This window comes from Mandrillus leucophaeus, unplaced genomic scaffold (genome assembly GCF_000951045.1).
Source record: "Mandrillus leucophaeus isolate KB7577 unplaced genomic scaffold, Mleu.le_1.0 Scaffold1291, whole genome shotgun sequence".
Lineage (NCBI taxonomy): Eukaryota > Metazoa > Chordata > Mammalia > Primates > Cercopithecidae > Mandrillus > Mandrillus leucophaeus.
Genome location: NW_012101245.1, coordinates 312,976 through 327,452, shown reverse-complemented (window position 1 = coordinate 327,452; position 14,477 = coordinate 312,976). Strand labels below are relative to the sequence as shown.

General features: G+C 46.8%; 1 protein-coding gene and 1 pseudogene across 7 annotated transcripts in view; both read right to left on the bottom strand.

Moving 5' to 3' along the window:
* Nucleotides 1-3,890, bottom strand: part of ACBD5 (acyl-CoA binding domain containing 5) — a 55,935-nt gene extending 52,045 nt beyond the window's left edge. For 2 of the 6 annotated variants that reach the window (XM_011972453.1, XM_011972455.1), the window contains exons 1-2: nucleotides 3,810-3,890; nucleotides 2,044-2,209 (exon numbers count right to left, since the gene is read on the bottom strand). In XM_011972453.1, coding sequence (XP_011827843.1) covers nucleotides 2,044-2,119 — 76 coding nt within the window. In that variant the 5' untranslated portion in view covers nucleotides 2,120-2,209; nucleotides 3,810-3,890. Of the gene's footprint in view, nucleotides 1-2,043; nucleotides 2,606-3,809 lie in introns of those variants that run through there. The other 4 variants (XM_011972454.1, XM_011972457.1, XM_011972456.1 and 1 more) reach the window with 3 other exon arrangements.
* A 3,960-nt stretch (nucleotides 3,891-7,850) lies between these two features.
* On the bottom strand, nucleotides 7,851-13,798 carry LOC105533875 (annotated as a pseudogene). Its single transcript, XR_001005184.1, has 5 exons — nucleotides 13,310-13,798; nucleotides 12,426-13,171; nucleotides 10,003-12,255; nucleotides 8,329-9,740; nucleotides 7,851-8,134 (listed from the first exon to the last, which is right to left on the bottom strand). The product of XR_001005184.1 is annotated as a leucine-rich repeat-containing protein 37A3-like (transcript).
* Between the last annotated feature and the right edge of the window lie 679 nt (nucleotides 13,799-14,477).

Here is a 14,477-nt window from a genome sequence, read left to right as displayed (position 1 = left end):
TTTGCAATACCTTCTTAAATGTTATGTAAATACAAAGTGTACTTTATACCGGTTTCCTAATAAGGAATGTCAACAGGGATAGTGGCCTAGAGACATCAGTCTAGCTTTACCAGTTTTCAAAAAACTATAAAAACGTGTGCTTTAGGAGAAGTGTAAACATACTCATACTACTTACATAAAGCTCTTAGAATCATACCTTTCTATAAACTCTAATAATCAGGGACTTAAAAAATCAATACCTAAACAAATTTATATGTTATTTCTTTATATTTTGTTTATTCTTTCTTATCTTTCAGTTCCCCGTATGTCCTCCTCCAATAGAATGTCTGAAATTACAAAAGGTTCAGACAATACCGTAGAAGGAAAGAAATTACAAATGGAACACTATTTTATGTGTATTTGTTTTAAAAACTTCCTGAATCTGCATTTAATTAATTTTTATTGAATGATTTGCGTTGAATATTCGTTACCTAGCCAGATGATAATTAATGAAAACAGAAACCATGATATTAAATACTATGGTATTATTGTTGTATTCAGCTAGCTTTACAATTGTGGCACAGTAGTAGTACCTAACATTACTTTCTAAATATGTTTATTGGGCCAGGCGCGGTGGCTCACACCTGTAATCCCAGCACTTTGGGAGGCCTAGGCGGGCGGATCACCTGAGCTTGAGAGTTCGAGACCAGCCTGACCAACATGGAGAAACCCCGTCTCTACTAAAAATACAAAATTAGCCGGGCATGGTGACGCATGCGTGTAATCCCAGCTACTCGGGAGGCTGAGGTAGAAGAATCGTTTGAACCCGGGAGGTGGGGGTTGCGGTGAGCTGAGATTGCACCATTGCACTCCAGCCTGGGCAACAAGAGCGAAACTCCATCTCTAAATAAATAAATATGTTTATTGTGAAACATAATTCATATAATGTAGAAAGATACGAATTGAAAAGTACGCCTTCCTCTCTAAGACTGCATTTAGAACAGAGAAAAATATTTAACTAGTAGCCAAAAACTTCACATTGGTCTATGATATAAAATTACAAATTCAAAAAGCTCTGCAAATCGTTAACAGGGTTAATATGAAGAAAAACCACACCTACTAGTCAAATTGCTGAAAACCGAAGATAGAAAAGAAATCTAAAAAGCAGCCAGAGAAATAACACATTAAATACAAGAAAGAGTTCAGCAACTGGAATGACTTTTTTCTCACAAGCTGGAAAGAAGGTCCAATATGAATATAAAAAAGAGAACCATATAGAATGGAATAGCAAATAAAAAGGTAGAAAATATATATTTATTAAAATAAAGAGTAAGTATTTCACAACTGACTATATTCTTTCTTTTCTGTCCCTTCATATCAAAAGTTTTCAAAAGGCTTCAGCTGGTAGACACTATGAGTGTGTGGCATTAGGCACCCCAGCCTAGAATTCTGTTTCTGTTTTTTTGGCTTTTTTTTTTTTTTTTTTTTTTTGATACGGAGTCTGCTCTCTCGCCCAGGCTGGAGTGCAGTGGCACGATATCGGGTCACTGCAGCCTCTGCCTCCTGGGTTCAAGCAATTCTCCTGTCTCAGCCTCCCGAGTAGCTGGGACTACAGGCGCACACCACCACGCCCGACTAATTTTCGTATTTTTTAGTAGAAACGGGGTTTCACCATATTGGTCAGGCTGGTCCTGAACTCCTGACCTCAGGTGATCCACCCACCTCGGCCTCCCAAAGTGCTGGAATTACAGGCGTGAGCCACCCCGCCTGGCCCGGATTTTTTTTTTTTTTTTAGTATACCCAAATCCGCAGTCATTAAGTGACAAGACTTCTGTTTTCAACAATATGAACTACTTAAAATCTGGATATTATATTTTTCTCCGGTTTGGAAGATCAAAAGTTAATTAATTAATATTCAATAGCTCCCCTTCCACTACATGGCTCCTACACGGAAAAAAAAGTAGGCTAAATAAACAACACTAGAACCAAAAAGTGAAAAGAGGTAAGCTGGGGCTTCGGGGCTCTCTGCAGGAGGCGTCTCCAGCCGGGGCCCAGCGCACGTACCATTCTTCGGCAAACTCTGGATCACCTTCACTGCCGCCTCAAACCTGGTCTCGTGCACAGATCTCGTGTCCGCCATCTCCAGCTGCCAGAGTCGGCCCCGGTCCCAAGGTCTGTCGGCGGGAATCAGGCAGCAGCAGCACCAGCTTTCCCAAGAGCCTGCATGAAACTGGAACATGGAGCGCAGCCGCGGATCAACATGCCCCAAAGGGAGGAGGCCGGAGAGCGTAGCGGGTCAGTTTGTTCCCCTTTGCCCTGCCCTATCCAGGCCACACGGATCGAAGCGGCCAGGCTCCTTCCTCCTCCCCCGGGGCGTGACTAAGGCCACGAATCCGGCCCGCGACGACAGCAAAACAACTCACCGAGAGGAAGAGCATGTCTAGCAGACAGAGGGGGTCCGGGCACCGGTGGCCGCGGAGCCGCTCTCCCACCCTGGGGACCCTGGCGGAACAGCCACACCCCCCATTCCGCCGGAGTCCGTCTGTCAGTCCGTGCCCTCCCCACAGCCCCGCCCCAGAGTCACCGGAGGATCCACTGGCGTCGCCGCCGCCGCAGCGGCAGTGCAGCAAACCCCACCCACTCGACCCGCCGCCGCGGCGAGGACGCGCGCGGTCCGTCTGTCCCCAGAGGAGGGTCCGGGAAGCGAGGAAAGGAGGAGAGAGAACCTTCCAGGGGGCCACAGTCCCGGCTCGGTGCGGGGAGCACCCTGTGCGCGCTTTTGTTCAGAAGGGGGAAACCGAGGCCGGACCTATGTGTCCGCTCTGGCAGCCGGGTGGACGAAGTGCCTGCTGGGGATGCGCGGTTGGGTTCTGCGCCTGGGCCCAAAGCTGCACTCGACGGCACCGCTGGGCAACAAAAATGACTCTGCGGTCCCCAGCGCCTGCACTCTCCTAAATTAAGGTTTGAGGAAGGTAATGGGGCCTAAGCAAAGGGCTTTAAGTCGAGACAGGTTCTGTGCGAAACTCCAGTACTGCCATTTAAATTATGTGACCTAGAGCAAGTCACTTCCCCTCTCCAGTGGCAATCGTGACACCACTCTAAAGGGTAGATGGAGAAAAGCATTGGGGACCTTGGATGGAGGTGCTCAGCAGTCCTTGGCCCGCAGGTCTTCGACAGTTTTCGCCGCCCTGAGCCAAGAACGTCCGAGGAGCAGCCTAAGGAGAAGGGAGGTCGTCGGCTCCTAAACTGGGCTGGGACGGAGGGCAACTTCCCCTCTACTACCTCTACTACCCTTTCCACCCAGCCCCAGGGAGCCAGGCACCTCCCGCCGGATTTAATAGGAAACTGGGCTTGGGGACCGCCGGGCACAGTGGCTCACGCCTGTAATCTCGACACTTTGAGAGGCCGAGTGGGGAGGATCGCTTGAGGCCAGGAGTTCAAGACGAGCCTGGGCAATATGGCGAGACCCTGGCTCTATTTAAGAAACTAATAATTTAAAAAAAAAAAATTAAAAATAGGATACTGGGCGTGGAGGGAGGGGCCAATAACAGTATGGGTCGTCAATCCTAGATAGGGGGTACTCTGGGCCTTCAACTTACTAGCGCAACCCCCAGCGTCCTTAGGCATTTGGGAAGTGCCCCAGGCCCATTGTTGGTGGGGGGACTGACTAGGTTGTGAGGGGTGGAGTCCTGGGGCCCGGAAATCTCAAAGTCTCCGGGATGGAAGAGTCGTTTTTGTCAGTTCGGGGATGGGTTAGGAGGGTTACTAGTAAAAATCTAGGCGCAGATCGTAAGTTACTCTTCCCTCGGAGCCGCGGCGCCGGCATTTACCTTGGTATTGCCGGGCAAGGCCTGTCCGGTAATGTTCCCGACGCCCGCCCCTCGCCCTGCCCCGCGGGCTTATGGGAAATGTAGTCCCCCGCTCTGCCGCGCTTCCGGATACCTCCCAGCGGCGGGCGGTGTTCCTGCTAGCTCTTCCGGTTCGGCGTCTCTGTCCAGGCGACGCAGCCGCCGTGCGACGGAAAGTCCTCTTTCCTAGCCGGTTGCATTTCGTGCTACTTCGAAATGCCACATCCGCTTCTAGCTTAGCGGACAGTCGCTCAGTGGTGTCTCCAGACTGCGGCGGTGTCTGGAATTGCGGCCTCTCCAGCGCCCTCCGGAGGCTTTGCTTCGGGTTCATCTAATACAACACGGGGAATCATTTGATCGTGAACGTTTCACGTTTCTTTGTCTTCAAAAATGAAGAGGACATTTTGTAAAATTACCACACAAAGATGAGAAATAGATTAGAGAACCAACTTGGGGTTGTAAATACTAAATAATTCCAAATGGTAATGTATGAGTGGCTAAAAAGCAGTGACACCTAACGCGTATTATTTTATTCCATAAAAGGAAAAAACCTAAATTGAAGAAATATTTATTTCTCCCTTATTGGATTTAATAGAATCCTTTTCATTTTTAATGGGAAATAATAAATGTGACCTATAGATGTTTCAGTTGTTTAAAAATAAATCGCCTTCTTTAGGGTGTTCTCTGATGGGATTGAGGAAAATGAGCGGGTTTGGGGTTATCTTGGCCCAAAGTCCGGTTTGGATTTGCCGTTAGTTCACGGTGTGACACCGTCAAGAAACAAGCTCTGAAAAATTTGGTTTTCTCCAATAAAGAATGTGAAATTACCTAGCACGTAGTAGCCTTCAGTATTTTTGTATTTCCTCTTTTTTGATACTTAGCTGAGCAATAAATTTTGGACAGCAGTAGGAGGGAAGGATCTGAATCAGGCAAGGAGGACGGGCACTGCCCAGGAGGAAAAAGCAAACAGGAAAGTGCTGAGCAGGTCCCTTGGCGGGGGAGAGAGGGAACGGAAATGTCTTCACACACCCACAGAGAGTGAGAGAGAATGAAGTTTCTGTCTCTTATGTGATGTGTGAGTGGATGGACAGGTTGTCCTCAGCTTTAAGGGCAATTCAGGGTGATCTGTCTTAAAATCGACGCTCTGTGGAATGAGAAAAATGCGCTCTGCAGGCCATGCCCACTGCATATGCTGGGAGGCTCTGCTACATCAAATGAGCAGATGCGCAGTCTCCACAGGGGCCCCAAGCCTGGGTGTGAGCCAAGGCTGCTTGGAACATATCCGCTATCTAAGGTGAGTCCCAGCAGGGGTCATTTATTTAAGAACCCTGGTGCTTTCCATGGTTGATTTGCTGGTAAATGACAGATGTGAGTGTAGTAAACATGTCTTGTCTCCCCACTGCACCCACCATCCTGTGCATCATGGAAACCTGTCTCGATGATCAGCGGCCATGTGTGATGGGGTGGAAGGGGCAGTCTCCAGAGACAGAATCCTGGGACCATTCCTGACTTTGCAACTTACTAGCTTTCTTGCCACATTATTTAGTTTTTTCAAGCCGTAATTTCCTTAAAATGGTGAATATTATCAATCCCTATCCCATAGGAAATTTGGAGCACATGAGTTCATTCAAGTAAAGTATATCATTAGCAGGCCATAACACAGGCAGGAAGAAGGAAATACAATAATTGTGTGTGTGTGGTGGGGTGTCACATCTTCATAAAATTCAACCCTACCCCCATTTCAGTCACTTGTCAGGGAGGAAAGCCAAGAAGCCAATTCCGAGAGTTTAGTGTGACATCAGTGTCTAGGTCATCTAAATCAGGCCATCTTTCTGCCATACCTGTCTAAGTCCTGCAGCAATTAACACTGCAGAGCTATATTTACATAAGTAGCTTTATAGTCTCTGTGTATATGCTGGGCAGAGCTGATTCATTTCACACATCATTTGCACTTGTTATAGATCTCCTTCAATACTAACACCCAAACATATTGGACAAAGAAGAGAAGACAGACACTTTTGTTTTGTTGCTTGTTTTCTGATTTTGTAATACTGTATTTTCAACTTCTTAGAGACATTGGCCCCGTATTACAGGCCTATGTCACACACCCTGTTGTGAATTAAAAGTCTTTTTTACAGCTGCCCTTGCAATGATAAACTTCTATTTGCATTGAAAGTAGTTATTGCCCTTTCCATATAAAATTGTACTCATAGATCATTTTAAAGTAATACTTTTTTTTTCTTAAAGAGATGAAATTGGAAAATAAAGTGGTAATAGTGTGTTTAATTTATAAGTAAACCCTAGGAACACAATTTCTTTTACTTTGTTATTATCACAAAACAATAAAAATTACCTTGTTTTTAACAGATTCCTATTATTAACAAATCCTATTTGTATCCTATTTGTCACCTATGTGAAAGTCTTCTTTTTCTTCTTGCTAGAGACCTAAATTGTGATGATCAAATTGAATGGTATAAACAAGCAATTCGATGATTAATTTGCTACACCCTACTCCGAAATCTGAGACATATTCAAGGCCAAGGTTATCAATAAAATACAGGCAGAGGTTATGCAGAATGAAAAATAAGGCATACACCTGTGTATTCCTCAAGTCTGTTTTTTCTTCTTGTTTTCTCACATCATTCAAGTCACCAAAATTTTATTGCTTATTACATGACAAGAAATATAATGTTGGACATAAAATGAATAAAGGAAATTATCCTTAAGAAATTTACATTATGGAGAAAAAGATGCAGTAATATAACACTATAATACAATATAATTGAATGCATATCATACAGTGCAATGAATTCTATGAAAGATCTATTAATAAGATGCTTGGAGAAAACAGAGGAGGTATAGTGACTCCTGATCCTGGCTTCTGGAGAAAACCAGAAAAGACTAGAGAGGAGGAAGCATATTTACTGACCTTGAGGAACAAGGAGGATACATTCTGTGGGAAAGAGGTGGGCTGGGCGCAGTGTCTCACATCTGTAATCAGAGCACTTTGGGAGGCCAAGGCAGGAGGATCGCTTGCCAGGAGTTTGAGGTTACAGTGAGTTATGATCACACCACTGCACTCCAGCCTGGCCAGTAGAGCAAGGCCTATCACTATCCAAAAAAAAGTTGGGCATTCCATATAGACCACATGCAAAGGCAGAGGAGGAACTGAGTTTTGGGAGATAAAGAGGATTTGGAAGGAACATAAAATGTATGACAAAAATTAGTGAGATAAGAATTTGGGCCGGGCGCGGTGGCTCAAGCCTGTAATCCCAGCACTTTGGGAGGCCGAGGCCGGCGGATCACAAGGTCAGGAGATCGAGACCATCCTGGCTAACACGGTGAAACCCCATCTCTACTAAAAATACAAAAAGAAATTAGCTGGGCTTAGTGGTGGGTGCCTGTAGTCCAGCTATTTGGGAGGCTGAGGCAGGAGAATGGCGTGAACCCGGGAGGCGGAGTTTGCAGTAAGCCGAGATCGCGCCACTGCACTCTAGCCTGGGTGACAGAGCGAGACTCCGTCTCAAAAAAAAAAGAAAAGAATTTGGAGTGAAATTGGAGGCATCATGTCAGAAATTCAGACGTTAACATGGGAGCTTTAGGGAGCCATTACCTAAGTTTAAACAGGGCTGTGGTGATAATTTTTTCTAAAAACAGCAACACAACAAAATTGAGAGCACTTACGAGGAAGAATTTGGAAATGGCAGAACCACAGGAAAGGTGGAAAATATTTACTTTTGACTAAATTCCTATATTGAGGCATGTTAAATAGAGAATTCATGACTGTGTGTTTTTAATAGAGCCTAAGCTTCTTGAATTATTATTCACTTTAGTTAGAATCACTGCAGTTCTATGCATAAAATTAAGACAAAAAGACAAAACAGATACATTGAAAGTTAAGATAACTGAACAAGTAGATTATTCTTCTAGTGTCTTGTAGACTTCTCAAGATGATCAAGAAGTCTACTGTATCACTGTCAGTGCACAATATATAATAAACTAATGATTTTTTTTTCCACCAAGAACAATGGTATTGTAAAATCTCCACCCCCTGAGGATATGTTTTCAGGTCTGGGTGACTAATTATACTGGGAAACAAGGGAGGGAATGATGGCCCTGTGCTTCCTCTGCCCGCTGCCCCTGTGGACGTGTGGGCTGCTGGCTTCAGTCCCGCTTTTCTTTCTGATGGCCCTTGTTGTTTATGCTACGTATTTTTGCAGGAGGCCTGAGGCGGACTGGGGTCACTCTGGGTTCTCCTCCTATGGCAGGGCTTCACTCTCCTCCCCCTTCTTTGTTGGGGCTTCGCTGTCCCTAGGGTCCCTGTTGAGGATCTAGTCCTCATTAGATGACTTCTTGTGCAGCTTCCATGCCTGGTATTTATTCTTGTGGCATTGAGAGGTTTGTACATATCTTTAAGCCAGAGCGGCTGTCTGAGTGAGAAAGATCCAACCTGAGTCTCACTTCGCGAACAGCATCTCCTCTATGGCAGAAATCTGAAAATGCCCCTTGAGAATCCTTCATCTTCTTGTGATGACCTTCGGTGAGAATAAATCTCAATGAGGCAGAAAACTAGAATTAAAGTCGTTAGTATTTCAGTCACAAATATTGCCAAGATGAGTTTGTCGTTATAGCCATATCCTGGAACTTCTATTGTGAGCTCACTCGACTTTTGCTGTTTCTGTTCATTCTGGGCTTCCGCGCTCTCGTTGATACAGTTCTCAGTTTTCCACTGGTCCGTATCCATTCTGCCTTGGACACCTTTACTTCTTGCTGCTCACTGAGAAGCTTCATCAGGAGGCCTGTCCTGGAGATGAACTTGGCACAGGTCAATTGCACGTGGGTCTCAGAGCAGTCCATCTTCAAGGTCCGGATAACATGAGAAATGAGCCTGCGCACATTGTTGTTGGGGATGAGGGACCGCAGCTGCTGGGTTAGCTGAATTTCAAACTGATCACCTGGAGATGAGAGCAATGAGTAATTGAAGCTTTGGGGCTCGGGGGACAGGTCGGTGCCCACATTGTTGTATTCCCATTTTGTCTCAGTTTGTGTAATAGTTGGCCCTAAGTTGAACGCAGTCCCAGCAGAATCTGTCTCAGGAGGAGGATTGTAGTTTGTGTTTTCAGAGATGGTGCCTTCTGGCATACTAGTGTTTTCCATAAAAATGTTTTCTTCAAAGGCATTTCTTGCAGTTGTGTTTTTTACATTAGTGTTTTCTATAAAACGTTCTGAAGGAGCAAATACTTCCGGAAGAGGATTTTCCTGAGGGCTTGGGTCTCCTAAAGATGAAAAAGCCCCCTGTGAAGGGAAATGCATAGGCTCTTCGCTGCAGAGAACGGAGGCCTCTTTGTGAGCCTCAGTCTATCGAGATAACTTTTCTTTCTGAAGTTTGGACTCTTTTTTGGCCTTGGGTGTTCTGTGAGCCATGCGGGAGCGAGTTTTATGAAAGTGGTATTTTTTTCTGGAATGTACGATTGGTTTAGCAGTCTTCATATTTTTAACTCTAGCCTTTGCATTTTCTAAAATGAAAATGGTGTAGATTAAGTCTTTCGATCTGTCTCTGACCTGAGGTAGGGCTTTTGCAGAGGTGGAGGCAGAAGGCACGCCCATGGAGAACAGTTTCAACATAAAGGAGACTGCTCTTGGGTGAACGAAGGCTTGGTGTAGTCGGTGTTTCCCACTAACTTCTCAGACCCCTGCTCTATGTGAGGCTGTTTCAGCTCCCTTGGGTTGGACTCCCGAGCCTTTTTTCTTTGGCAGTGTTCTCTGCAAATGTCTGGGCCCATCTTCCCTCCTGATGCTCTGCTTTCCCACCTCTTCGAAGTGCCTTTTCTGGATGCTCTTTGGGCCCATGAGGAGTCTGTTCACTCTCTGCAGGTTTTTGCCTATGCTTTGAATCTTTGCCAGGCTGTTTTCCTGTAGCTGGATAGTTTCTAATTTCTTTTCAAATATTTGGCATTTAAAATTGTCCTAGAAAGCTGGACTGCATAAGCATGGCAGTTTTTTCTTCCCTTTTAACTACATCGATTTTTTCTTGTATTTCTGCATCTAACATATTTTCCAGCAAATACAGCTTTCTCAATTTATTTTCATAAGTTGAGTTGTTGGATACAGGTTGAAGAGAGGGGCTCTTTGTATTGTTTTTCAAAATACCCAGGGGCCTATCTCCATCTTGCACATTTGAAGAAAGCAGTTTAATGAACGGTAACAACATTGATTTCACATCTAGATTTACCGCTCAGAAATAAGGCAAGATGTAACTTAGTGCACTGATAACATCCCTCACGTCATTGGTGTCTAGCTGTCCACTCCCAAAGACTGACAAGTTGATGCCATTGCTGTCTGAGGCCGTCTCCAGCTCAATAGTTAGCTCAGTGCTCGTGTGCTTCTTCGGGGCTTGTAACACCTTCATGAACGTTCCTTCTGGATTCCCTACAGATGCTTCTTCAGGACAATGTATGGTGTTTGTCAGACATGCACTGTTGCAGTGCAGCTTGACTGTCTTGCAGAGAGCCTTAATGCTATTTTTAAATTGGCAGAGGCAGCAGACCACATGGCTAGGTAAGATCAGTTTCTCCAGTCATCATGAGAATGTTCTTAATTGTTGTAAATGGGACATGTGTTGTTCCCATGTCTAGATATTTTAATGCTGGCAGTTTAAAGAGATATGGATCTTCAACAGTTGTCAGAGGATTGCGATTGAGAATTAACTTGTGTAAAAACTGCATTCCGTGCCAGGCCTGAAATGTTCCAAAGCTCAGTTCTGTAAGTAAATTGCAACCAAGATTTATAAACTGCAAAAATGGTAGTGGTTCAAATGTATGTCTTTCAATAGACTGTATTTTATTGCAGGATAAATCTAAATACTGGAGGGATAGCAGGCCTTCAATGAATCCTTATGTAATTCAATCAAATAATTTTCATTGACAATTAATTTCTTGTATGCTTTCCATACATTTCCATCAATGTAAGAAATATCATTTCCTTGGAAATTTAAGATGGTGAAGGTGCCATTGTAGGTGTTGGGCTCTGGCACAGGCATTTGGCGGAGCCTCTGTTTCGGGCTGAGATCAATACACGACAGCGTCTCATCTCCACAGGTACAGAGCTCACATATGTTGGTGCTTGTGGAGGCCTTCTGTTCCTCTGGTGCAGTTAAAGCCTTATTTTGGGCATAACTTTCAGACTGAACCAATGAATCCTGAGTAGGTTCTAGTTCAGTAGGTGGACCTGTGACTTCAGTCAGTTTTCGATGCAGAGTCTGAACCTGGTCTGGACGAGGAACTGTAGTCTTCTCCAGGGCTATAGAATGTCCAATCTCTGTAGTGGGCTCTGGAGTGATGGCAAGCCCCAGGTCTGGAGGCTGAGTTGAGGTCTTCTCCATGGTTGGAGGCAGTTTAACCTCTGCAGTAGGTTCTGTAGTTATGGTAAGCTCCAGGTCCAGAGGTGGAACTGTGACTTAAGTCAGGTGTGAATGCTGAGCCTGACCCTTGTCTGAAGGTGGAAGTGTCGCCTCAGGTGTTTTGGAGGAGGAGCTGTAGTCGTCAGGGCTGTAGAAGGTTCAAAGTCTGTCATGGATTCTGGAGTGATGGTAAGCCCCAGATCCAAAGGTGGAACTGTGGCTTGAGTCAGGTTTGAATGCTGAGTCTGAACCTGGTCTGGATGTGGAAGTGTCACCTTAGGGTGCTTTGGAGAAACTAGAGTCTTCTTCAGGGGTGTAGAATGTCCAACCTCCGTAGTGGGTTCTGGAGTGATGGTAAGTCCCAGGTCCAAAGGTTGAACTGTAACGCTGGGTGACATTGGATGCTGAGCTTGATCCTGACCTGGTGTTGGAATTGTTACCTCTTGATATACTGGAAGTTGGGGTACAACTATTTTAGGAGGCTGAGTTGGGGTCTCCTGCATGGTAGGAGAAAGTTCAACCTCTGTTGTGGATTCTGGAGTGATGGTAAGCCCTAGGTCCAAAGGTTGAACTGTGGCTTGAGTCAGGTTTGAATGCTCTGGAGGTTGGGCTACAACTACATTAGGGAGCTCTGGAGTCTGAGCTGGACCCTCCTCAGCAGTCTGTGGATGCTCAGCTGCATCCTTCTGCTGGGTTGGAGAGGGATTTGCATTATTAATAGGTTCTGGAAATTGAACTGAAGTCTCTTGTTGAATTGCTAAAGGTAAAGCCTCTTCCAATGACTCTGGAGGCAGAGGTGGGCCCCCATGCTGGATAACAGGAGGTTCTACATCATTACCTGGCCCTGAGAGCTGAGCTGTAGCCTCCTGGTGGACTGTAGAAGTTCCCACCTCTGCACTAGGCTCTGTTCCCATGGTGAGCTGCATGTCTGGAGGCTTAACAGAGACATTGGGCAAATCTGAATGCTGAGTTTCATGGTGACCTGGAATCGAAACTGTGACTTCATGATGTTCTGGAGGCTGAGCTGGGTCTCCTGCTGGGTCTGAGAAGATTCAACTTACCCAGAAGACTCAGAAGGCTGAGCTGGCTGCTCCTGCCCACTGGGGGAAAGTTCAGGCTCTATAGGAGGACCTGGAGGTTCAGTTGGGGCTTCCTCTTGGTTTGCAGAAGGTTCCATCCCTTCTGGAGGCTAAGCTGAGGTCTCCTGCTGGGTCTGAGAAGATTCAACCTCCCCAGAAGACTCAGAAGGCTGAGCTGGCTGCTCCTGCTCACTGATGGAAAGTTCACGCTCCACAGGGGGACCTGGAGGCTCAGTTGGGGCCTCCTGTTGGGTCGCAGAATGTTCCACCTCCTCTGGAAGCTGAATTGGGGCCTCCAGCTGGGCTTGGGAAGATTCTGTCTCATTGGTAGGTTCTGAAGTTATGGTAACCTCCACATCTGCAGGTTTAACTGTAATGTTGGGCAAGTTATAATGAGCTTGATCCTCACCTGGAGGTTGAACTGTCACCTCATGATTCGGTAGAGTTTGAGCTTGACTCTCCATAGAGTACTCTGGAGGCCCAGCTGGGGGCCCCCTGCTGGGTTGAAGAAGGTTCTTCCTCCTCAGGGAGCTGTGGAAGCTGGGCTGGGGCTTCTTGCTGGAGTGAAGAGGACTGGATGTCTTCAAGGGTCTCTGGATTTTGAGTTTCAGACTCTAGATGGAATTGAGAAAGTCCAACTTGCTCAGGGAGCCCTGGGGGCTCATCCAAGTTAACCCCGAGTTCTGGAGGCAGCTGCCGGGATACAGTGTGTCTATACTCCAGTATTCAGCCTGCAAAATCTGTTTCTGATGCTGAAGTTTGGATAATTGGTGTGGAATTCCAACAATCTTAGCAAGGCTCCAACACTGAGCTAGATCTTTCTTCAGGTTCTTGGGCAAAACAATAAATTTGGTTGGTTTTGAAACCTTACTGTCTAGTGGAACAAGTATTTCATCTGCCTGATGACCTGCAGCCCGATCAAGATCTGCAGTTTGAAACTTACTTTTGAGGGGAGGAGGCTGAACTAGGGTCTGGTTCTGATCCCCGTTCAGCATTGGAACCACCTCTGGGAGCCTTTCTTGCGGAGTCAGCTTGTCATTTAAATCCTGGTGTGCAGCGGAGAACTGCTCTGACCCCAGGAGCAGCTCTCCAGCTGAATCCGTGTCCAGGTATGGCACCACATTTTCAGTCGATTCCTGGGGTGGGGCTGACATCTGCCAGGAAGCAGAGGGCCCCAGGTAATCAAAGTCCCCCGGGTCTGCCAGGGGAGTAGGCACATGGGGAGATTCCCATGGGAGACGGGAGGAGCGGGAAGACCAGGGCTCAGGCGGCCCCAGGGGTAGCAGGAGAGTTAGAGGTCAGCTTGAGCGGGTCCTTGACCCACTCCAGAGGCTGAGCCTCCTTGACTAGTAGCCACAATAGTTGCCACCTGAGGAGGGGCCATGGGCCCCAGAAACGCAGCTGAACATGACACATGCTGGCGCCGCACACTAAGCTGCAGCCATTCTGGCAGCCCCAAGACCCTCGTGCCCCTTATAAGCGTGCGCCCCGCCCTGTCTTTATGACACCTTTATTTATGCCACCTTTATTAGGCTCGGGTTTAGATCTGCTCCATGTCACCATGGCAATCTGATGTCACAATCCCGCCCAAGCACCCCTTCCCATGCCTCCTCGCCGGAATACCCCTCCCCTCCCCTTCGTGAGGGAGGATTTGGGCCGCAGACCCGGGTGGTCCCAGGACTCCAGCGGTCTGCTGTGGTGGGGTAGGGTTGGGTGGGGGCATGGCAGAGCTTCCTGAGGAAGTCACGGGACCTCTCCTGGGGATATTCAGAAGCGCTAGTCCAGTTCCGGCAGCCTGAACTCTTCCTCCTTCAAGGTGAAATCCGAGAGTATTCTTCCTTCCAGGGAGAGCAACTGACCTGTAATCCCAGCTACTCAGAAAGCTAAAGCAGGAGAATCTCTTGAACCTGAGAGAGGCAGAGGCTGCAGTGAGCCGAGATCGCAACATTGCATTCCAGCCTGGAGTGCTGCTGTAGGTACTATGGCTCCTGAAGCTGCTTTCCGTGCAGCAACTGGCGTCCTCGTCGTCGTCTTCCAACTCCGCCGGGTAATCGGAGTCATCGTCGTCGTCCTCCGTCTCATCCTCCTAGTTGTCCTCACACTCCTGGGTCTCCTCGGCGTCATCGTCCTCCCTCCTCCTCGCTCTCGAGGTCATCGTATACCACTTTGTCG